The following is a 24,723-nucleotide window of genomic DNA, read 5'->3' on the forward strand; positions in this document are numbered from 1 at the left end:
CCACCACCGCCTTTATCCCTCCTGTTCTGTCACTGTCGAAGATATCTCTCTCACTCTCTGTTGCGATGATAAAAATCCAGACGCTGAAAGCACTCAACGTGTCTAAGAGAATATACATCCACCTATCTTTGCTCCAGCCACACCATTTAACAGTGTCTGACCTTCACAGACCTATCCCACAGTAACTTGAGGCATCTGTGCTCATTTCAGCCGTGTTATGCCACAGCAGTACTGGGCCCAGGACCCAGACAGTTTTGGTACACATTGTAAAAACAACTCCTGCTGCATTGATGTGTTTTCCAGTGAGTGGCCCTCCTCCTATTCAGGAGTTCTCCTGTCTAGGCCTGGGAGGTACTTTGTCATATATCTGTTTCAATGGGCCAATTAGTTCAGGCCATAACCCATGACTGCTTCTGGGCTAAAGCCTCACTAATTCAGAGGATGTTTTTTCTGTTTATGGCAATTGACTCTCCTCCTGGCAACAGTCTTATCACAAGAGGAGATACCAAACTTCTTACTGATACAGGAGGTGTCTCAGACCCTGAGGATGGAGGCTTTACCATGTCATGAAGGATTTCTAAGGTCTATCTTCAAGCTACCCAGTGGATATTGAAGGGTGTTTTGCATTTATGAGAAGTGGTTGGCTCCTGACTAGCAGGTGATTTCACAGCTGAGAAACAGTATTTGGTATAATCCTTCAGTCATAGGGGTTTTCTTTTGAGAAAACATAATTTAGAGTGGTAATTTATACTATAAAAACACTGCTAACTGGCAGTGTTGTAGCTTGACATTTTATTCCAATACTGACTCCTAGAGAGTTCTACCCATATCCCTTATGAATGAGTATGAATGTCAGACCACCCAGATGTGTTCCACAGTAAAGGGATATTGAATGACCGTATAGCAGGGGTCCCCAATTACATTCAGCTGTGGGCCAATTTATCCTTGAGTGGATGATCGGGGGGCCTGAACACCGCAAGAATCCCAAACAGATAGTATTTGACAAAAACAAAAAGATTTCAAACCTTGATTACATTGGGATAAAACCACATATGCCTCTCTATTTATGCGTAGGAAACCTGGGAACAGATATCCTACATTTTAAAATGACTTTGAGCTGATTTCCTGGTGATTTGTATTTTTTATTTTTACAGTCTTTTATGTCCAACAACAAATGTTTTTTTGGGGGGGGCAAACTAAAATCCCCCAGGGGCCGAATTTGGCCCACGAGGTGCCTAATGGGGAACTCTGCAGTATGGTATTACTTATTGGGAATGGGAGGGTATCCCTGCAGGTGTCACACCTCACACAATGGCATTTTCTTATCAGCCATGTTTACAAGAGATAATTGGGGTCTACCTGATTTTAGAGAGAGTGAAGGTTGTTGCCACGGCAATGTTAGGCAGTGCCATGGGACCCACTTAGCAGATCTAGTTCAGGGAAATTCTATGTGTGGCACTCATCTACCCGGTAATGTATGGAAAGCTGAAAAAGAAGGATGGAAGGTTCTCTTTGACAGAGAGAGCAAACCGCCATACAAAACTGAGACCAGGGAGATATTGTCTTTGCAAAAATGTATCATTTCTATTATAGGCGCTGAACATTTGCAAAAATTCCCTTCCTATAGGAGGGCTCCTAGCTGGAAGCTGTGTAACTGAAACCTGAGACTGGTCTGGACAAATAGCAGCCACTGTGTGGCACAGAAAATCATTGGTACGAATGAGAGCCTGCTGCAAATGGTTTGTTTACGTTCAAGCTGCAAGAAAAATAGTGTGGCTGTTCTTAAAAGAGTAGGCCTACCCACAGTGACGTCTAGCCACCCTATACCATAGCATGTGATATTACATTTAATTATTATTTTTGTGTGGCTAGAAGTGAATCTTATCATAAACATTGTCATGTATTTAAGGGGGATTTATAAACCATAGATGTATTGTCATGAAATATGACATTTCACATGAGTTTCTATGGATTCATACATAGGAGGATTCTCTCTTTTGAAACCTCTCCTCCTGTCTCAGCTTACACCTCTCCTTACCTCTCTGTTTGTTCTCCCTGGGGAGGACACAGGCACCCAGCTACCCAGCCCTACCTAGCTCTGCCCTGCAGGCTACAGCTCTCTCCAGTTCACACTACCCTCAGCTACTATCTAGAGTTGATTTAGTACAATTGTGTAACAAGCTCTTTGAAAAATAGGGCATGAATCAAACCCAGCCATTTCTCGACCTCAGCTCTGCTCAGCACTATCCATATATGGTAATGGTATTTGCATGAACAAAAGCCTGACATTATGAATCTGGGGCTGGTGCAGAAATTCCTCAACTGCTGTCAGGGTAACTTTAAGGAAAAGGTCTGGTCCCAAACCTGGGAGACTATAAGGAGTTGATTGTTATTTCAGAGAGTGAAGGAGATCAAGTCATGAATCAGGTTAATCCTAGATCGCTTTGGACAGAGGTTCCAATCATACTTCCTGGGATCAAGGTTGTTTTGACATCTGTGAAACACATAATATGTGACTGGAATTGTACAGAAGCAAAGATCATTAGTTATGACTGATGCTCTGTATTATGCTGTTACTAAGGGCGGTCTGTGTGTAGAAGGTGGTTGTTAAGATGTGCTCAAAGTGAAGTCAGATATTATTGGTAGCTCCCAGTTCCATCTGTCCCCCTAAGGGACTGTATGCTCTCCGACCTCCAGCACTGACTGACTCACCTCAACTTTTCCACTAACCTGGGGAATCACTTACCAGAGAGAACAGCATCCTGCTCTAGGCTAGATCTCAGTCAAAACACATAGGTAGGTTTCAACCAGAGCCATACATTAGCAGTTTATAGCACAGCATCCAACAAGCAGTCAGTGATTTGCTTTATAACCACTGTCATCAATAAGCCATTATACATTCTTATCAATGTTTATAAACAATTTTATTGGTGTGTTAGCAAATTATTGAAAACATCTCAAAGTACTCAATGTTCTCCTCTAACCCCAATGGAAAATACCCTGAACTTTTGGCTCCTGTGTTTCCAGCTTATGTCCTCTCCCTCTTCAAGTAGAACATTATCATTCCCAACAAAGCAGCAACAGGATAAATATAGCACTCTAAATAGCTTAGGGTGGTACTTCATTTTCATTTGTGGATGTAGGGTTGTGTCCTACAGCATACATGGTGTAGGATTTGCCTGGGGTTGTGCTATAGATCTGGGCTGTTTTTATGCGTATTTGTGGTGGGCTCAACTGCGACATCTGTAGTAGATTCCAAGCTCAATGCAGTTAATGTCATTGCTACTGCATTAGAGCATGACAATGAGATGAAGCTGATGTGTTGAGTTTCAGATGAGTATGGAAATATAACAGAGAAGCTCAGTATAATATGACATTATTACATGTTATTGATCAACTAGTCCTTTTTTTCTGAATGTTTAGGATTGCTGCCTGGAAGACTGGACTGTTTCTCCTGTGTAAAGGGCTCTGTGATCCTCTGACTTGGCTCATGCTTTATCAAGAGTCTGACTCACCCTTACTCAGACGGACTCACATACTTTGATTGTGATGTACTCAAACATGGAAATGCAGTAAAACAAATCAGCTGTCTGTGACTAGGTGAAAAAATCTTTCTAAGCCCAACCTTCATATCATAATCGCTACACACAGCCTACATCATTGTCACCATATTAGCTAACGTCATAGTCAACATAGCTACTAGAACTAACATGTTAATAATCATGCAGTATATTCAGCAAGCAGTTACACCGGTGGGCCTCGTGGTAATAAATTAATAAAACCAGAAGTTTACCTTGACTTGGAAGCAGGGACTAAAATTAACACCTGCCTCGTGCCGAATGCGGGTAGATTTAGGCATTGGCTGGTAAGTCTATTTCAACTATTTAAAAAAAATGATTTAATCTATTTTAGAACAAGGCTGTAACATAATAAAATGTGGAAAAGGGGAAGGGGTCTGAATACTTTCCGAATGCACTGTTTATCTTCAAATTCCTGAGACACCAATTTCCCAGTGTCCCATCAATATTCTCTTCATTCACACATCTCCAGCGAGGTGTTTATGAGCTCCCAGGGTATGGAATCACATGTAATGCACCCTGCTTAGCGCACCAATGAGAGGAGAAATCAGCCTTTTCTTCTTCTGTTTAAAAAAAAGTAGTAAAACATGATAATGGGAACCGTCTGGGAAAATTAATGGAGCAGTAATTTATGTCTTGGCTCCTGAGTGAAAATGCACATAGAAATAGTCTGAGAAGCTATTAACATTACTCACTATGTTCCATGCTAAGAGTGAGTCTGTAAAGAGAGGTTGTGGTATTTATTTTGTTGGTGTAAAAATGAATTGAGCTACCCCTGAGAACGTTAAGGGTTCATTTGAGCAGTCTCTCTGCTTGACTTTGTACAAGTTAATTATTGAGAGTTGCCATGGCTTTCCATTGGTGTATTAAATCTACTGTGGTGTTACTTTATTTTACTGTAATGTCACCATGGTTTTGCTCTGTGTTGCTTTGGTAGAGAAAGTACATCTTAGTGCAACTGTACTTTTTGTCTTTAACCTCAAATTGACATTTAACAATGAATGGTGCAATGTGACAATCACGTCTGTTGTAGCCTATGGAATCTGAAATATGGAAGTGTTGCTGCCATCTAATCTATGCACCAGCCCTTTCCAATCTGAACCACTTCAAAAGTTGAAACAAAGCATTCCAGAACCAGGAAGAAAAAACAGGCATAGAAATACAAATCGTTCAGTCGTATGTAAAGCTGCCCTCCAGTTCAAAGGTAAACTAAAATAGAATGCTCTTTCTCAGTGGAATCAGGAGGCAAACAGGGCGTTAAATGGCATTGAGATGTGTCCAGTGTTGACTAATGTTCTGGATCTGGTCTGTGGCTTTGATTGGTTCTCCATCCAGGAGAATAAGACTCACTCCTCACAGCACATTGTAATCCTTTCCTCAGTAGCCAAATGACATTGACTCACAGCACATGATGAATGGCCTAAGCTTTCTGGAGACCTGCTCTCAGAAAAAAAAATCCAACTGGAACGGAGGAAGAGAGGGGGAGGTAAAGGGAAAGGTCTGACAGCAGTCAGAACACAACATCAAAGACCCAAAAACACACTGAAAGCACTTTTAGGAATCTTGACCTTGCACCTATTAGAAGTAAAATAAAAACTCTGCATGGGTGAAAATGAGTTACTCAGGGGGAAGCCCAAGTTCATTTCAGTTGTTGGACAGTTTTCTGCTAAAAGTTTTGGCTGCCTACTCCAGTACTCTCACCAAATGTGATGATTTCAGTCCTAGGTAAAGGTAAGCTTCTGATAATGAAGTTTCTATGAGACTATAGAGCCATCGGTTTTTTTCCTGGTCAGGTCACGCGGTCATAGTTTTATAGTTTTATAGTTTGATGCGGCTGCAAGCAATCTGAAGGCAACAGTCTGATGGCACTAACAGATGTGTATTGTGTTCTGTGTGTTCCAGGGGAGCCGGGGCCACTACCGGTACCACTGGCAGAGCCACAATGTCAAGCAGAGTGGAGTGGACGACATGGTGCTCCTCTCCAAGATCAACGAGGACGCCATTGTGGACAACCTCAAGAAGAGATACATGGACGACTACATCTTTGTATCCTTCACATTCACACACCGTTCACACCTCGATGAAGAATGGCTAAGCCCTGCCGTAGACACACTCCCACCGTTCCCAGAATAGCTGAGTGACCATTCCCAGTGCTGTAATAACTCAGATTAATGATCTAGTGTTTGAGGCTCCAGACACTGGGCTACTCCCACCATGTACCGCCAGTGGCGAGGGGGAGACGGGCCTCTTTGCGCCCCTATCTGGACCCCTGACTTCAGCTTCCTTCACCTCCAGGCTGGAATGGATCTTAATCAGGTTTACTCTAGTTTAATTTCACCATGCAGCAATATGGAAAGAGGTCGGGTGAAGGGTTGCTGAGAAATGCATGGTGAATGTGAGCAGTGCAGCTACTTTCCTACAACAGTAATGGTTTTGTTTGGCTGTGCTGAGAGCATTCCGGGCCAGATCTGTAAATGCCCCAGGCCTATACAATCCATAAGAAGAGTATTCAGCTTCACTCTTACAGACCTCAAGAATATATTGAGGTTTAAAGTTTTGTTCTCGTGCCCATATAATATATCCAAGTAGTGTTGAAATGTTTGGGTCTCTGAATGACCCTTTTGATGGAAGATGTTGAAAGTTCTCGAAGGAGCTCATTAATTAAAACCTCATCTGTGTCCTGGCAGTCTTTAGGATTATAGAGTTGAGCGGATGCTGGCCATTTTAGATTGAAAACTCAATCCTCTGTGGTCAGAAAATAGCATCAACACAGAGTGTTCCAGCCAGTGGCGTACTGGGGCTGGGGTCACTGCAGGGCGCCCTCAATACCAGCTTTATGTGCCGGGAGCTGCTTTGGGCTACAGGGCCTAAACCTCACATCACTACACTGCTGGGCTGTTCACTCTGATGTGTGAACACTGTCTTTACAAGGCTTGTGTCCAATCACCACACACTCCAGTGCTACCACACAGATGCACATTGCAATGACATCATGGGCCCAATTACTCAGTTAGGTCATTTTTCTCCAAGAGGGACTACGTCAAGATTTATAAATATGTTCTGAAACCGCATTGTCTTAAAGAGTAAAATGAGGGGAGGGTTGTCATTGGTGCTCGATGCAGATGACTAGTGAGCTCTGGGAATTCTTAGTGTTGTTTTTTACCTTTGACCATGTAAGTCACAGGGACCTGAACGGTTGATTATTACTGGTACACATGTTAGTATGATCCTTAACCTCTACAGACTTACATTGGCCCTGTGCTCATCTCTGTTAACCCGTTCAAGCAGATGCCATACTTTGGGGACAAGGAAGTGGAGATGTATCAGGGCGCGGTGAGCAGCCTTTTCTCTTTAGACAGGAGTATGAGACAGGGTACCAATAGGTTTTTCTATTTGGGTAAAAAATAAAACTCTGCTATCAATGTATCCTAATTGTTTGCACAACGTCACCTCATACTTGGAAAAGTTAAGAGAAGTCATGTTTTTAAGATGATGTTATCAGTAGAAAGAACAAAGTTTTAAATTAACTGGGTTAGGTGTGCTTCGAATACCTTTTCCAGCAGCACCCCTCAGTTGGAGCAGATTTAGAAACGTGCCCGTTGAAAAGGCCTGGCAATACCTTCAGTACAGCCTGTTCAAGTCTGTATTGTTTAAAGTGTTCTTGGCCAGCGTACTAGAAGTGGCCTTGGCTGCCAAATCAGACGTTTAACTATGCTTGATAAAAACAGCCCTCTGACGTTATGACTTCATTACATGAATTACTCCTAATTCTTTAGTCTTGCCTTTACAGTCAGTTTTCCACTTAGGACCAAGAAATTGGACCCACCCAGTTTTTTTAACGAGATATTCTTAGATCATAATCTCTGTTGAACCCCCAGGCCCAGTATGAGAACCCACCTCACATCTACGCCCTGGCAGACAACATGTACAGAAACATGATGATCGACAGGGAGAACCAGTGTGTCATCATCAGGTGAGTCTGCCTGCCTGCTTTTCTCGTTATTATGTCTCAGGCACCTCCCCTCCCTTTCAGTGTTTGAATCGGGAGAAAGGGTGACAACCATAACAACAGAGCTGGTATGTGGGAAATGCCTGTGAATGAGGCAGAAGTCAAGAGGCAGGGAGGGATATGAGGAGACTGCATGGTGACATGGGTAGAAGAGTGCTACTGTTGAATGTGATGATAATAGATGGGAAGGGAACCAACAGATCCAACAGGATCCACCACCTGACTGGGAGGAGTGCTGGTGTAACAGTGCCCTGCTCAGTCTGGGTTCTTCAACCAGTCTTAATCCACCCTCTTCATATCACAGCCTGCTGGGAAAGGCACACTGGGAAAATACACCATCAAGTCTAAATATATGGCCTCAAGGCTCTTTTCTTGTGGCAAATGGTTGATTTTAAAAACATTTCTCAGGATGTAGAATGAAAACAAAACACAGTGTCTATTAATGCATTAGCTTCCTGCTTTTATAAAACAGGAATTGCACCTGCATAGTACTTTGTTGCTCATGCATGAGTCTTCTCTCACGGCACAGGAAGGGACTGTTCCTCTGCTGTTATGGATTGAGAGCGGATGAGTAGTGACAATTAACACACTTGGGAGTATGCTGTATATTACACTCGGATACGGATTATTCGCCTCAGACAGACAGATGATCACAGAGAAAATGTAATGGACTCTTTGGCTATGCCCCAAATACAGCTTCCTTTCCTCTTTAGACCGCTCAGCTGAAAAGACTTGACATTTGAAAGCAATATGATTGAACCAAACCAAAGTCGGTCTTACCAAGCAGTGGTCAAGAAGGAAATGTAAAATGGGCAAACTGGCCATTAAAATGTGTTTGGTCACAGCCCTGGATTCCTGGAAGCTAGTGGTAGTCCAGAGATCCTTCCCTAGTGTTGTGAAGCCTATAGTGGATAACATGACTGTACAATGGGTTCCCATGGGAGGGGGGCTCCCAAGGGAAAAGTGTTGTCTCATAGTTGAGGCTTTATGTTGTGGGCCAGTCACCTGGGGCCCGGGGCCCGGACGGTTACTGTAGTGCTTACCTCATGGCGAATGTCGCCTGGATCAGCACTTTCCTCCCGTTGTTTAGACAGCTGCCAGTACAGACACCCACATAAAAGGAATGGAAGTGGATTTGTGATGCACCAGGTCAGCAAACAAAGCCCTTCATGAAATTGCTGTCCAGGCAGTGTGGTCAGCACTGTACTGTGTTGGACCTTTTTTCTTTCCCACTTATTAAAGAAGTCATTCAACATGACATGAGTCATCTGACGTGGTCAAGTGGTGTTGACTGGGCTATTTGTCAATGTCTGACTTCACTGATTTTTCTGCACTCAAATTCTTGGGAGAGGAAAGCTAAGTTACAAAGGGCAGTAAAGATGTAGAGTATTATCATAAAATAGTTATAAAAAATGTATTAACTATCTTCCTGAGTGGTTAAAACACAAATTATGCCATATGAAATATAGAAGTGCTTGCGCTTCTACAAACACTGATGCTGCAATATTTAAAATCACATGGCACCATTTGTGTTGTGCACAGTTCTTGCCATCCTTCTTTACCAAGACTCTGGCCAATGAGTTTACAGCTCTATCCCGCAAAGGGTGGCCTGAAATGTAGTGTCTGATGACACACTATATTCTACCCTCTGTTCATATAACAGTTTTCTTCTGCTTATTAGTTCTGTAGGGAAGGATCTTTTCTCCCCCATTGATATGAAAGGCTTGGTAATGGGTCATTGTTGAAACAATGACATGGGAAATGGAGAATCCATCTAAGTTTGTTTGTCATTGTTAATGGAAGGACCCTTCAGTTGCAGGAAATGATGCTATCCAACACGTTGAAATGAAGCCAGACTTCAGTCACACCTCGTGTGTGCGTGTGTGCGTGTGTGGTGTGTGGTGTGTGTGCGCGAGAGACAGTCAGTCAGTCGTGGCTTGGGAACACAATGTGCCTAATCATACAAATCTGCCGTAACTGGTATCCATCGTTCCACATTATACTCAGCATGCATTCCGTTTCACTCATAGCTGGCGTCTGTAATGATCACTTCAGGTGCTTTCTTTGTCAAGCTGAGCTGTGAGTGACATCAGTGATTCAGCGCTGAATGTAGTACTTTACAGTAAGCTGTCTATAACGACATGACTCTCCTTCTGTCCTTGTTTGGCCAATAAATGGGAGAGGCAGTCAACAATGTGTTAAGCATCTACGTGCTGTGTAATTACAACAATGGGCACACCCCTCAGGAGGGTAAAAATAGGATGTGATTCAAACTCCAGCCCCTAGCCTGCTCCAGCTGAAAAGAACATGCCCATAAGTCCACGTGTGCAGATGGGTTCTCTTAAGGGTGAAGGTCCTCCAAATGCTTTTTGGCAAAGATTAGAGGGAACATTGAATCACATTTGGTCACTAGTCAGTGTACTGACTGTTTTTGAGTGCATTGTAGTGACCACTATATCTAGAACTGTTATAGTGGTTTTGAATAGCTGTGTAACAAGCTAGACTGAATACTATAGAGGAGCAGAGTCCAGTATTGGCCTTAGTGAGATGAATAAGCATATAGAGTTGCTTTGATGACTTCTTATGGCTTCCTCTAACGGTCTGCAGCTGGGTCGTCTCAGAAGGGCATTACCGACATGACTCCCCTTCAAAAATGAAATAAAAAAACAGACTCCTCTGTCATCCACTGCCAAACCACATATGTCTAAATAAGTATGACCCTGGTGAAGTGAAAGGACAGGAGGAAAAATACAAGGAGAGGTTGAGGAAAGAGAAGGAAGAAAAGAAACTGGGCAAATGTGACAAAACAGGATTCATGTTAATAGCCCCTTCTAGAGTGGGAGGTTTACTGCTGAGATGAGTCTGATTTTGGTTGGCATCAACCACAGAGAAGGAGAGCTGAGTGAACATAGGAAGTGGAGTCTCTGTGGACAGGAAGTCCAGAGATGGCGTTTCACCTGGTAATTCTGGATGTTTGAAAAAAGTTTATTTGAAGTGAAGGGTTTGGCTCAGCTGGGAGAATTGGAGGAAGAGCATTTTGACTGGCTCAACTTCTGTTCCTACATCGCACATTGAAGAGAAGAGAAAAGAGCCATGGGTCAAATTGAGAAATCCCCTCCTTCAATAGTAGGCCACCTTCATGCTAATTGGGGATAAGAAGAGACAATAAAGGAGCATTTGGGTGAACCCCTACTGACCCTCTTAAAACCAGGCTTAGAGGAGATTTTCATGGAGTGTTATTTGACATGCAACTGTCTGGTACCATACATCTACAACTGCTTTTTCAGCTTTGGGGTTCAGTTGAATTTCCACAGAGAAAGTGTATACACTCATTTACTTGTTATTTCCAGAACTGTGTGTTGCTAAGAGGGACGTCCTCTTGAATAGCAAGGCAAGCAGAGTAATTACAGCATCTGGTTACTGACAGCCTTTAACTAACAACGTGGGCATCCTTGAATTGTACCTTGTGTTTCAGAGGACTGCCATGTTATATGGACCGTTCTAACCTCTCTACTCTGTGTTTCAGTGGAGAGAGTGGTGCAGGGAAGACGGTAGCAGCCAAATACATCATGGGCTACATCTCCAGAGTATCTGGAGGAGGACCCAAAGTGCAGGTGAGCCCAGAGAAGCTACTTCCATTTTACACCGTGAAACACAGCTCAACTACAGTTGTGAAAATGTGATTCATCTCAGACGATCACACACACATCCACTGTCATTTACAATGTACCTTATGACGCCAGTCCATCCTAATGACCGGTTGCTGTTTCCTGTCTAAACCTCCCTTTTCCGCACCACCCAAACCATCTCCTGCCATCCCTCCCTCCAATCTCCCATTTATCATTATCAGTCCATCAGCAGCCCATCCAACCCCCAAATACCCTCGTTCCCAACCCCCCAGCAGCCATCTGGCCCCTACACTACTCAGCAGATGTCCTGTCCACAAGACACCCCTCTCCACCAGCCTCCCTGGTATTATTGGCCCACTCAAAAGGGCTTGGAATTTCCAGTCTGTAGGAATATAAACTGGATCACAAGATGCTTCCACTCAGACGCAATTGTGATGGTAGTCATTTTTTCAGTCTGATGAGTATAGTGCTTTTTCCACCCTGGAATTATTGTACTTCAGTCAAGGTTTCAAGTTCAAAGCTAATGTTAGCTATCACGCTCTGAGTCATGTGGGAAAGGGTGTATGACTAATTACTGTACATTTTCAATGTACAGTGCATTCAGAAAATATTCAGACATTTTGTTACATTACAGCCTTTTTCTGAAATGGATTAAATTGTTTGTTTTTCTCATCAATCTACATAATACCACATAATGACAAAGCAAAAACAGGTTTCTTGATTTTTTTGCAAATGTATTACAATTTTAAAAAATGTATTACATTTGCATAAGTATTCAGAACCTTTACTCAGTACTTTGTTGAAAAACCTTTGACAGCGAGTATGATGCTACAAGCTTGGTACACCTGTTATCCCTTGGGAGTTTCTCCCATTCTTCTCTGCAGATCCTCTAAAGCTCTGTCAAGTTGGAAGGGAAGCGTCGCTGCACGGCTATTTTCAGGTCTCTCCAGAGATGTTCGATCGGTCTCTGGCTGAGCCACTCCAGGACATTCCGAGGCTTGTCCCGAAGCCACTCCTGCATTGTCTTGGCTGTGTGCTTAGTGTCGTTGTCCTGTTGGAAGGTGAACCTTCGCCTTCAGTCTGAGGTCCTGAGCGCTCTGGAGCAGGTTTTCATCAAGGATCTCTCAGCACTTTGCTCCGTTAATCTTTCCCTCGACCCTGACTAGTCTCCCAGTCTCAGCTGCTGAAAAACATCCCCACGGCATGATGTTGCCACCACCATGCTTCACCGTAGGGATCGTAGTGGCCAGGTGATGAGCGATGCATGGTTTCCTCCAGAAGTGACACTTGGCATTCAAACCAAAGAGTTCCATCTTGGTTTCATCAGACCATGAGAATCTTGTTTCTCATGGTCTGAGAGTCCTTTTGGTGCCTTTTAGCAAACTCCAAGCAGGCTGTAATGTGCTTTTTACTGAGGAGTGGCTTCCATCTGGCCACTACCATAAAAGCCTGATTGGTGGAGGGCTGCAGAGATGGTTGTCCTTCTGGAAGGTTCTCCTATCTCCACAGAGGAACTCTGGAGCTCTGTCAGAGTGACCATTGGGCTCTTGGTCACCTCCTTGACCAAGGCCCTTCTCCCCTGATTGCTCAGTTTGGCCGGGCGGCCAGCTCTAGGAAGAGGCTTGGTGGTTCCAAACTTCTTTCATTTAAGAATGATGGAGGCCACGGTGTTCTTGGAGCTTCAATGCTGCAGAATCTTTTTAGGTAACCTTCCCCAGATCTGTGCCTCGACACAATCGTGTCTCGGCGCTCTACGGGCAATTCCTTTGTGACCTCAGGGCTTGGTTTTTTCTCTGACATGCACTGTCAACTGTGGGACCTTATATAGACAGGTGTGTGCCTTTCCAAATCATGTCCAATCATTTGAATTTACCACAGGTGGACTCCAAACAAGTTGTAGAAACATCTCAAAGATGATCAATGGAAATAGGATGCACCTGAACTAAATTTCAAGTTTCATAGCAATGGGTCTGAATACTTATGTAAATGAGGTATTTCTGTTTTTTAATTTTGTAAATATTTCTAAAAACGTGTTTTCTCTTTGTCATTATGGGGTATTGTGTGTAGATTGATGAGGGGGGGAAAATGATTTAATCCATTTTAGAATAATGTAACAAAATGGGGAAAAAGTAAGGGTTCTGAATACTTTTTGAATGTACTATACATGGTTCTGCATTGTTACTGGCTATGAGTCTTATGTGCCTTGCATCTTTTAAATCATGTCAAGATGTATTAAAAAGTGTGCTTGTAACTTTTGTTGAAGAATGTATTTAAAATAAGTCTGTGCGGTCTATGTAGTATATTACAGACATTGTCCTTGGAATTTCTATTGTTTTATTGAATAAGGTCTCCATTGTGTTGGAAACCCCTACCTCTCTCAATACCCTTCCTGCCTAATTTAGCTTTGTCAATCCCTCTGTCCACATGTCTCATTCACATGGTCTCCCCAAGTCCTGTGTGCATGTGCTTGTGGAAGGCGTGCTTTGTGTGTGTGTGTATGTCGGGGGGGGGGGACAGACTGAACAGCAGAGTTGTTGTATCTGATTATCATCACCCTGTATCGGTTTCTGACTGAAGGATGCATATCAGATTACCATGCCCCTGAATCATATGCATGCAAATCGATGTGAGTGTCAGATACAGCATGTGTTTTTAACCTGGGAATTGTATGTGTTTTGAAGTCTCAGGTGGCTCTCACAGAGCAGTTTGATTAGTTCCATACAGTTAAAGTCGGAATTTAACATACACCTTAGTCAAATACATTTAAACTCAGTTTTTCACAAATACTGACATTTAATCCTAGTAAAATGTCCCCGTCTTAGGTCAGTTAGGATCACCACTTTATTTTAAGAATGTGAAATGTCAGAATAATAGTAGGAGAATGATTAATTTCAGTTTTTATTTCTTTCATCACATTCCCAGTGGGTCAGAAGTTTACATACACTCAATTAGTATTTGGTAGCATTGCCTTTAAATTGTTTAACTCGGGTCAAACGTTTCAGGTAGCCTTCCACAACCTTCCAACACTAAGTTGGGTGAATTGTGGTCCATTCCTCCTGACAGAGCAGGTGTAACTGAGTCAGGTTTGTAGGCCTCCTTGCTCACACACGCTTTTTCAGTTCTGCCCACAAATCTTCTGTAGGATTGAGATCAGGGCTTTGTGATGGCCACTCCAATACCTTGACTTTGTAGTCCTTAAGCCATTTTGCCACAACTTTGGAAGTATGCTTGGGGCTATTGTCCATTTGGAAGACCCATTTGCGACTGATGTCTTGAGATATTGCTTCAATATATCCACATAATTTTCCTTCCTCATGAGGCCATCTATTTTGTGAAGTGCACCAGTCCCTCCTCCAGCAAAGCACCCCCACAACATGATGCTGCCAGCCCTGTGCTTCACGGTTGGGATGGTGTTCTTCGGCTTGCAAGCCTCCCCCTTTTTCCTCCAAACATAAAGATGGTCATTATGGCCAAGCAGTTCTATTTTTGTTTCATCAGACCAGAGGACATTTCTCCAAAAAGTACGATCTTTGTCCCCATGTGCAGTTGCAAACCGTAGTCTGGCTGTTTTATGGCGGTTTTGAAGCAGTGTCTTCTTCCTTGCTGATCTGCCTTTCTTGTTATGTCGATATAGGCCTCGTTTTACTGTGGATATAGATATGTTTGTACCTGTTTCCTCCAGCATCTTCACAAGGTTCTTTGCTGTTGTTCTAGGATTGATTTGCACTTTTCACACCAAAATACATTCATTTCTAGGAGACAGAACGTGTCTCCTTCCTGAGCGGTATGACGGCTGCATGGTCCCATGGTGTTTATACTTGCGTACTATTGTTTGTACAGAAGAATGTGGTACCTTCAGGCATTTGGAAATTGCTCCTTGTGGAGGTCTCCAATTTTTATCTGAAGTCCTGGCTGATTTCTTTGGATTTTTCCATGATGTCAAGCCAAGAGGCACTGATTTTGAAGGTAGGTCTTGAAATACATCCACAGGTACACCTCCAATTGACTCAAATGATGTCAATTAGCCTGTCAGAAGCTTCTAAAGCCATTACATAATTTTCTGGAATTTTCCAAGCTGTTTAAAGGCACAGTCAACTTAGTGTATGTAAACGTCTGACCCACTGGAATTGTGATAAAGTGAAATAATCTGTCTGTTAACAATTTTTGGAAAAATTGCTTGTGTCATGCACAAAGTAGATGTTCTAACCAACTTGGCAAAACTATAGTTTGTTAACAAGAAATTTGTGGAGTGGTGGAATACACTTTGGTTGGGGTCATTAAAACTCGTATGTAAACCTCCGACTTCAACTGTATGTAAGGTTTAACTGAGCCCTGGGGTAAGTTCAAAAATCTGTTACACTCGAACCATGCCACTAAAGTTTTTTTCTTCATAGAGGACAATAGTTCAGGGACGCAAAAGGATTCAAAGAAATGCTACCATTTCACATTGAATAATAGAGAGGATAATAGTTTGGCCTCCACAACGCTGTGCTGATTTTAAAACTCATGGGCTCCTGATATGCAGATGGCTCATGGGAAAGATAATGTGCTTCAGACGCTATGAGAGCAGAGCGACGGTGGAAAGTTCCAGAGACGGTGCATGTTGATCTGCCAGCAGGGATGTGCATCACTGCAGAGTGTAGTAGTGTCTCCCTCCCCACTGTCTCTATACCCTACCTGTCAGTCACTAAAACGAGCCTACTGTCTGTCTGCTCCCTCACAGCACGTCAAAGACATCATCCTCCAGTCCAACCCCCTCCTGGAGGCCTTCGGGAACGCCAAGACAGTGAGGAACAACAACTCCAGCAGATTTGTAAGGGTCCCACGTCTTTCCAAATCTCTCTTTTAAAAAAAGCAATCTTCCCGAATGGGGGCGCCTAACATCATCTGGTTGGCACTGTGTTTTTCCCTGGAATGGGGGCGCCTAACATCACCTGGTTGGCACTGTGTTTTTCCCTGGAATGGGGGTGCCTAACATCACCTGGTTGGCACTGTGTTTTGCCCTGGAATGGGGGTGCCTAACATCACCTGGTTGGCACTGTGTTTTGCCCTGGAATGGGGGGCCTAACATCACCTGGTTGGCACTGTGTTTTGCCCTGGAATGGGGGCGCCTAACATCACCTGGTTGGCACTGTGTTTTGCCCTGGAATGGGGGCGCCTAACATCACCTGGTTGGCACTGTGTTTTGCCCTGAAATGGGGGCGCCTAACATCACCTGGTTGGCACTGTGTTTTGCCCTGGAATGATTTGAAGCTGCTTCATGGTTGTTTCTGGAACCAAAGCAAACACAAGGACGTCCAGTGCAAATAGAGAAGAGAAAAAAAGGAGATAGTGAATTAGTGTGCTCTTTTTATAAGCTGTTGTACTGTCTTCTCCCGTCTCCTCTTGGCTGGGGCTGCTAGCCTCGTGTGGCCTGGTTTACCAGGGCTGTGGGGACACACTGTCCAAAAAGAGTGGGCACTCCACTGCTAGTAAATATGCACATAGAAAAAAAAACATACTATACTTTTAAAGACAGTTAGCTTGGAGAGAGGTTTTAAAGGCAGACTTTAGTGTCCTCTAAAGCCAGTTTACCCACTTATAGCATTCACAACAGAGCTTAGTGGTAAGTATTGTATTCAGGTTGACAGACAAGGCAGTATTGTCTCTGTTCTTAGTTTTCCTGGTTTAGTTTGGGGAAAGTAAATTAGGTTTGACTCATGGTCTAAGAAATGGTTGAGGAAGTCTCCCTGTATGAATAGTGTCTCAGTGCACTCTGGGGCTTCAGACTGGTTGGGAATGGGATAGACATTACAGAGGACAGACCTGTCTGGAGGAAAGAAGGAAAGGGAGAGAGGGAAAGGGTTCAAGCCTTAGTACACACACACCACTGGGCTGCAGGTGTGCACCTGAAGTACAACTCATGTGATGGTTGTTATTTCCTGCTCTGGGAAGTCTGGGTTTTAGCTTTAGCAAGGCCTTCGCTGATACTAAAGCGCCACACTCTCCTCCTTCAGGGGAAATACTTTGAGATCCAGTTCAGCTCCGGCGGCGAGCCAGATGGAGGGAAAATCTCCAACTTCCTGTTGGAGAAATCACGCGTCGTCATGAGGAATCCTGGAGAGAGGAGCTTCCATATATTCTATCAGGTGAGGGACTCCAGTAACATGATGTTTTGATCATTTTCCTGTTTAATAATAGTGTTTATGCACATTTTAGAACTGGGGAAATGTGTACAGGAATTGCCTCGCAGTGTCCATGAGTGAAATTCGGCTTTCAGGACACTGACAGTAACAAGTACACTCCGTTAAAACTGGTGCACGAAATATAAGGAAGTCTCTAGATTTTGCTCGCCTGAAGTAGAGTATATTGTGATAAATTGCAGGCCACACTACTTGCCTAGAGAGTTTTCAGCTATACTTTTCGTGGCTGTTTATTTACCACCACAGACAGATGCTGGCATTAAGACCACAGTCAGTCAGCTGTATAAGGAAATAAGCAAACAGGAAACCCCTCAACCAGAGCCAGCTCTCCTACTGGCCGGAGACTTTAATGCAGGGAAACATAAATCAGTTCTACCAAATGTGCAACCAGAGGGGAAAAAATTCTAGATCACCTGTACTCCACACACAGAGACTCGTACAAAGCTCTCCCTCGCCCTCCATTTTGGTAAATCCGACCACAACTCTATCCTCCTGATTCCTACTTACAAGCAACAATTAAAGCAGGAAGCACCAGTGACTCGGTCTATAATAAAGCAGATGCTAAACTACAGGACTGTTTTGCTATCACAGACTGGAACATGTTCCGGGATTCTTCTGATGGCATTGAGGAGCACACCACATCAGTCACTAGCTTTCTCAATAATTGCATCGAGGACGTCGTCTCCACAGTGACTGTACGTACATACCCCAACTAGAAGCCATGGATTACAGGCAACATTCGCACTGAGCTAAAGGGTAGAGCTACCGCTTTCAAGGTGCTGGACTCTAACCCGGAAGCTTACAAGAAATCCTGCTATGCCCTGCGACGAACCATCAAACAGGCAAAGCGTCAATACAGGACTAAGATTGAATCATACTACACCAGCTCCGACGCTCGTCTTATGTGGCAGGGCTTGCAAACTATTACAGACTACAAAGGGAAGCGCAGCCGCGAGCTGCCCAGTGACACGAGCCTACCAGACGAGCTAAATCACTTCTATGCTGGCTTCGAAGCAAGCAACACTGAGGCATGCATGAGAGCATCAGTTGTTCTGGATGACTGTGATCACGCTCTCCGTAGCCCACGTGAGTAAGACCTTTTAAACAGATCAACATACACAAGGCTGCGGGGCTAGTCGGTTTACCAGGATGTGTGCTCCAAGCATGTGCTGACCAAGGCCTTCGCTTGTGTCTTCACATTTTCAACATGTCCCTGGTTGAGTCTGTAATACCAGCATGTTTCAAGCAGACCACCATAGTCCCTGTGCCCAAGAACACAAAGGCAACCTGCCTAAATGACTACAGACCCGTAGCACTCACGTCCGTAGCCCTGAAGTGCTTTGAAAGGTTGGTGATGGCTCACATCAACACCATTATCCCAGAAAGCCTAGACCCACTCCAATTTGCATACCGCCCAAACAGATCCACAGATTATGCCATCTCTATTGCACTCCACACTGCCCTTTCCCACCTGGACAAAAGGAACACTTATGTGAGAATGCTATTCATTGACTACAGCTCAGCGTTCAACACCATAGTACCCTCAAAGCTCATCACTAAGCTAAGGATCCTGGGACTAAACACCTCCCTCTGCAACTGGATCCTGGACTTCCTGGTGGGCCGCCCCCAGGTGGTGAGGGTAGGTAGCAACACATCTGCCACGCTGATCCTCAACACTGGAGCTCCCCAGGGGTGCGTGCTCAGTCCCCTCCTGTACTCCCTGTTCACCCATGACTGCATGGCCAGGCATGACTCCAACAGCATCATTACGTTTGTAGACGACACAACAGTGGAAGGCCTGATCACCGACAACGACGAGACAGCCTATTGGGAGGAAGTCAGAGACCTGGCCGGGAGGTGCCAGAATAACAACCTATCCCTCAACGTGACCAAGATTAAGGAGATTATTGGTGACTACAGGAAAAGGAGGACCAAGCACGCCCCCCATTCTCATCGACGGGGCTGTAGTGGAGCAGGTTGAGAGCTTCAAGTTCCTTGGTGTCCGCATCAACAACAAACTAGAATGGTCCAAACAATTGTGAAGAGGGCACGACAAAGCCTATTCTCCCTCAGGAAACTAAAAAGATTTGGCATGGGTCCTGAGATCCTCAAATGGTTCTACAGCTGCAACATCGAGAGCACTGGTTGCATCACTGCCTGGTACGGCAATTGCTCGGCCTCTGACCGCAAGGCACTACCAAGGGTAGTGCGTATGGCCCAGTACATCACTGGGGCTAAGCTGCCTGCCATCTAGGACCTATACACCAGACGGTGTTAGAGGAAGGCCCTAAAAATTGTCAAAGACCCCAGCCACCCCAGTCATAGACTCTCTACTACCGCATGGCAAGCGGTACCGGAGTGCCAAGTCTAGGACAAAAAGGATTCTCAACAGTTTTTAACATCAAGCCATAAGACTCCTGAACAGGTGATCAAATTGCTACCCGGACTATTTGCATTGTGCGCCTCCCCCAACTCCTCTTTTTACGCTGCTGCTACTCTCTGTTTATCATATATGTATAGTCACTTTATAGTCACACTACTTCAATTGGGCCGACCAACCAGTGCTCCCGCACATTGGCTAACCGGGCTATCTGCATTGTGTCCCACCCACCACCCGCCATCCACTCTTTTACGCTACTGCTACTCTGTTCATCATATATGCATAGTCACTTTAACCATATCTACATGTACATACTACCTCAATCAGCCTGACTAACCGGTGTCTGTATGTAGCCTCCCTACTTCTACAGCCTCGCTACTGTATATAGCCTGTCTTTTTACTGTTGTTTTATTTCTTTACCTACCTATTGTTCACCTAATACCTTTTTTGCACTCTTGGTTAGAGCCTGTAAGTAAGCATTTCACTGTAAGTTATGCACCTGTTGTATTCAGCGCACGTGACAAATAAATTTGATTTGATGTGCTATTTGGCTCCTGAAAGCTGGTCGAGTTGTTCTCACTGTGTACCACTTGAGGTCTCTGGAAGAGAGGTGGCGCTCAAACTCCCATAATGCAACTTTTTGACACGTGAAGGGAGAATAAAGCATACAACTCTAAATTGGGTGTAAAACGTGTGGTGCTGATCACTTAATGAGCATGTGCGTATGGTGCTGCCTGTCTAAAATACTTCTGTCATGTAGAAATGTGAGGGAAGACAATGTGAGTTCACAGGTTGAAAGCTCCTGTTGACCTTTTGAGTCTAGAATTACTGTATACAGGTTCTTACTTGACAGAAGTATAATCATCTTACACTGTCTTCTGTTTGTGCAGTTGATAGAGGGAGCCACTGGAGAACAGAAGAGCAGCCTCGGAATCACAAGCCTGGATTACTACAATTACCTCAATCAGTCTGGATCCTACAAAGTGGATGACATCAACGACAAAAGTGATTTTCAGGAAACTGTGGTACGTTTTACTTGATATCTTTCCATTGTTATTGTTCTCTCTCTCTCTGCCTTTCTCTTCTTCACGGCCTCTCTTCCATTCTCCTCCCTGTACTGCACCTGTTTTTATTTTACCAGTGAAACCACAACAGGAGTAATTAGAGGACATAGTTTAGGTACCACAGCAGTAAGTACAGTGTCTTGCAAAAGTATTCACCCCCCTTGGTGTTTTTCCTATTTTGTTCCATTACAACCTGTAATTTAAATGGATTTTTATTTGGATTTCATGTAATGGACATACACAAAATAGTCCAAATTGGTTAAGTGAAATGAAAAAAAATAGCTTGTTTCTAAATTTAAAAAAAACTGAAAAGTTGTGCATGCATATGTATTCACCTACTTTGCTATGAAGCCCCTAAATAAGATCTGGTGCAACCAATTGCCTTCAGAAGTCACATAATTAGTTAGATTGCACACAGGTTGACTTTATTTAACTGTCACACGATCTGTCACATGATAGGTCACGTGATCTCAGTATATTTACACCTGGTCTGAAAGGCCCCAGAGTCTGCAACACCACTAAGCAAGGGGCACCACCAAACAAGCGGCGCTATGAAGACCAAGGAGCTCTCCAAACAGGTCAGGGACAAAGTTGTGGAGAAGTACAGATCAAGGTTGGGTTATAAAAAATATCCAAAACTTTGAACATCCCACAGAGACTCATTTTAAACCCATTATTAAAAAAATTTAAGAATATGGAACCACAACACATTTCGTGTTCGCTAAAAAGCACGTGGGAGACTCCCCAAACATATGGAAGAAGGTACTCTGGTCAGATGAGACTAAAATGTAGCTTTTTGGCCATCATGGGAAACCGCTATGTCTGGTGCAAACCCAACACCTCTCATCACCCCGAGAATACTATTCCCACAGTGAAGCATGGTGGTGGCAGCATCATGCCGGGGGGGGATGTTTTTCATCGGCAGCTGACTTGGAAACTGGTCAGAATTGAAGGAATGATGGATGGCGCTAAATACAGGGAAATTCTTGAGGGAAACCTGTTTCCGTCTTCCAGAGATTTGAGACTGGGACGGAGGTTCACCTTCCAGCAGGACAATGACCCTAAGCATACTGCTAAAGCAACAGTCGAGTGGTTTAAGGGGAAACATTTAAATGTCTTGTAATGGCCTAGTCAAAGCCCAGACCTCAATCCAATTGAGAATCTCTGGTATGACTTAAAGATTGCTGTATACCAGCGGAACCCATCCAACTTGATGAAGCTGGAGCAGTTTTGCCTTGAAGAATGGGCAAAAATCCCAGTGGCTAGATGTGCCAAGCTAATAGAGACATACCCCAAGAGACTTGCAGCTGTAATTGCTGCAAAAGGTGGCTCTACAAAGTATTGACTTAGGGGGGGGTGAATAGTTATGTATCTTCAAAGTGGTAGGCATATTGTGTAAATCAAATGATACACCCCCCCCCAACAAAAAAAAACATCTATTTTAATTCCAGGTTGTAAGGTAACAAAATAGGAGAAATGCCAAGGGGGGTGAATACTTTTGCAAGCCACTGTAAACCTGTTTTTCAACCCTGGGTTCATGCCTCCTGTTCTGTCTCTGTCCTCTACCAGCATGCCATGGAGGTGATTGGCATCTCAGGGGAGGACCGTGGCCTGGTGCTGCAGATCGTAGCCGGAGTCCTGCACCTTGGGAACATCAACTTCAGGGAAGCAGGGAACTACGCCGCTGTTGAGAGCGAGGAGTGTACGTACCAACCCTTGTAACTTTGTTTATGTAGAGGGGTAGGTAGAGCTTGTTACTTGCACCAATCCAGTCCTTTCACATCTGAGGGGAGTCAACAGGGTGTGGGATGGGAGAAAGGGGTCAGACTGTCTCTCTGTCTCCAACCTGCAGACTGGCATGTCCCCCTGGCGTTCCTCTCCAGTGTCCTGGGCTGCCCTTTATGGGACGGGTTAGGAAGCACATTTCTCAGCATGCTGCACTGACTGTTTTCACTCCCCAAAGCTTCATTGTGTTAATGCAGGGCTGCAGCCAAGATCCAGGCCACGCTGAATTACCAGAGAAAATAAAAAAACATTTTCAATGTCTGAGCACATAACATCACAGACTAAAATTACTCAGAGAAATGCAGCCTTTTCCTGCCCCACTCCTACTCTCCCCCCGCCCCTCTCTTCCCCTTCCTCCCTCCTTCCCTCCCTTCTTCTCTACTTCCTTGCCCGCCTCACAGCCACCCATCCAGGCTGAATTATGCAATATAGCACCTCTGGTTAGCCAGGGTACAAAGCGCCGTTGTGTAGAGTCTCTGCATTTCCTCTCCCCCCTATCTCACTTCCTGTCTGACTGCAATGTGTTTCACATATCAAGAACCCTGGTGCTCCATATAAAACCACACCAACACAAGTCGACATAAACATCTGCTCACGCTCAGCCAATCAAATCCCTGCCTCAGATCCACTAGAAAAAAACACTCCCTTGTACTGTACATATAAACCTATAACCATCCATCAGACTGGTATGGATCATTCTTTTGGGTATAGATGAACTGGCTGCTCGTCATTGATACTATCTATATCCTCTTTGAGGGAGAGGGCTACAGTAGGAGATGCAGCATGGTCCTGAGGATAGACTTGGCCTGTGCTGTGGTATGGAGTACAGTCGGTCACACTCTCATTTCCCAAACGGGGGCTATATGATCCATCTGATGCATTCTCAGACACTGTCAGACCCAGAGACTGAGAGCAGTTTCCTTCTGGGGGAAGTGACTCAGTGTAATGAGGCAGGGAGGGGCTCTCAGGAGAGTCCTAATGGCCCTCCACATGCTCAGGCCTCTGCTAGGAGAACCCAGTTGTTGTGGCTATGGCAGGGAGGAGGGAGCAATGAGTCATCACCAGACTTGATTGCATTCTGTTTTGTTGTTGAACCCTTTGTTTCATTGTATCCAACATATTCAGAATGTACTGATGTTTTGTCTCATGAGGGTGTGTGCCACACATCTGTAGAATGTCTCTTTCTTCATTCTCTCTCGTCTCTCTCTCTACAGTCCTGGCCTTCCCTGCGTTTCTGCTGGGGATTGACCAGAAGCGGCTGAAGGAGAAGTTGACCAGCAGGAAGATGGACAGCAAGTGGGGCAGTTCTATGGAGTCCATCGATGTGACACTGAATGTGGAGCAGGCGTGTTACACACGGGACGCCCTGTCCAAGGCCCTGCACTCACGTGTTTTTGACTTCCTAGTAGAGGTATGAATGGACACTCCTTGACCTGTTGACCTTTAGAATAATACCTGGTCCTCTCCCATCTTAAATGGGCAAATGTAACAAAGCATTTTTTTCTGTTTCAGTCCATCAACAAAGCCATCGTGAAGGTTCATCAAGAGTTTAATATTGGTGTGTTGGATATCTATGGATTTGAAATATTCCAAGTAAGTTTTCTGTAGATTTGCCCTTTTTATGTTATGATTTACATATGGAAATCTTAGCATAAGGTGATACATGGTCACTACATCTCAATAATCATAATAAAGTTTGGGTAGTTAAACAGCTTAAAGACACAGGATCAAACCAATTTTGTAAAGTGTCCGGATTATGTCCCATCTCTTGATTGGGACAGCATTCTTTAATGGACTTTTCTAATCTGATTAGCTGTTTGTTTAGGTTGCATTATTGGGGGTCTCACAGATGCCCCCTGAAAAGGACTGGCCTTGATTAAATAATGAAACGGGACAGCTTCAGTGTCGTAGCGTGGCGACAGCCTCAAACCATGATGTACCTGTCCTATGATAACTAACATGAGCTAATGTTAAGCTGTATGTTTAGATAGCATACAACTGTTATCTAAACAGTGGTTGGGTCCCGTCCACTGTCCTTATGTTAATACACAGGCCTATTACTAACAAAGCACAAAGAAAATAAACCTCAGTGCTCA

General features: G+C 44.1%; 1 protein-coding gene across 2 annotated transcripts in view; it reads left to right on the forward strand.

Annotated features, from left to right (window-relative positions):
• myo1ea (myosin IEa) overlaps positions 1–24,723 on the forward strand; it is a 58,532-nt gene that overhangs the window by 13,926 nt on the left and 19,883 nt on the right. For both annotated transcript variants that reach the window (XM_024440245.2, XM_024440246.2), the window contains exons 2-11: positions 5,481–5,624; positions 6,822–6,911; positions 7,457–7,551; positions 11,114–11,201; positions 15,940–16,029; positions 17,213–17,344; positions 20,669–20,803; positions 22,412–22,544; positions 23,842–24,038; positions 24,140–24,220. In XM_024440245.2, coding sequence (XP_024296013.1) covers positions 5,481–5,624; positions 6,822–6,911; positions 7,457–7,551; positions 11,114–11,201; positions 15,940–16,029; positions 17,213–17,344; positions 20,669–20,803; positions 22,412–22,544; positions 23,842–24,038; positions 24,140–24,220 — 1,185 coding nt within the window. The remainder of the gene's footprint in view (positions 1–5,480; positions 5,625–6,821; positions 6,912–7,456; positions 7,552–11,113; positions 11,202–15,939; positions 16,030–17,212; positions 17,345–20,668; positions 20,804–22,411; positions 22,545–23,841; positions 24,039–24,139; positions 24,221–24,723) is intronic.

The sequence above is a fragment of the Oncorhynchus tshawytscha genome, linkage group LG12 (assembly GCF_018296145.1).
Source record: "Oncorhynchus tshawytscha isolate Ot180627B linkage group LG12, Otsh_v2.0, whole genome shotgun sequence".
Classification (NCBI taxonomy): Eukaryota; Metazoa; Chordata; class Actinopteri; order Salmoniformes; family Salmonidae; genus Oncorhynchus; species Oncorhynchus tshawytscha.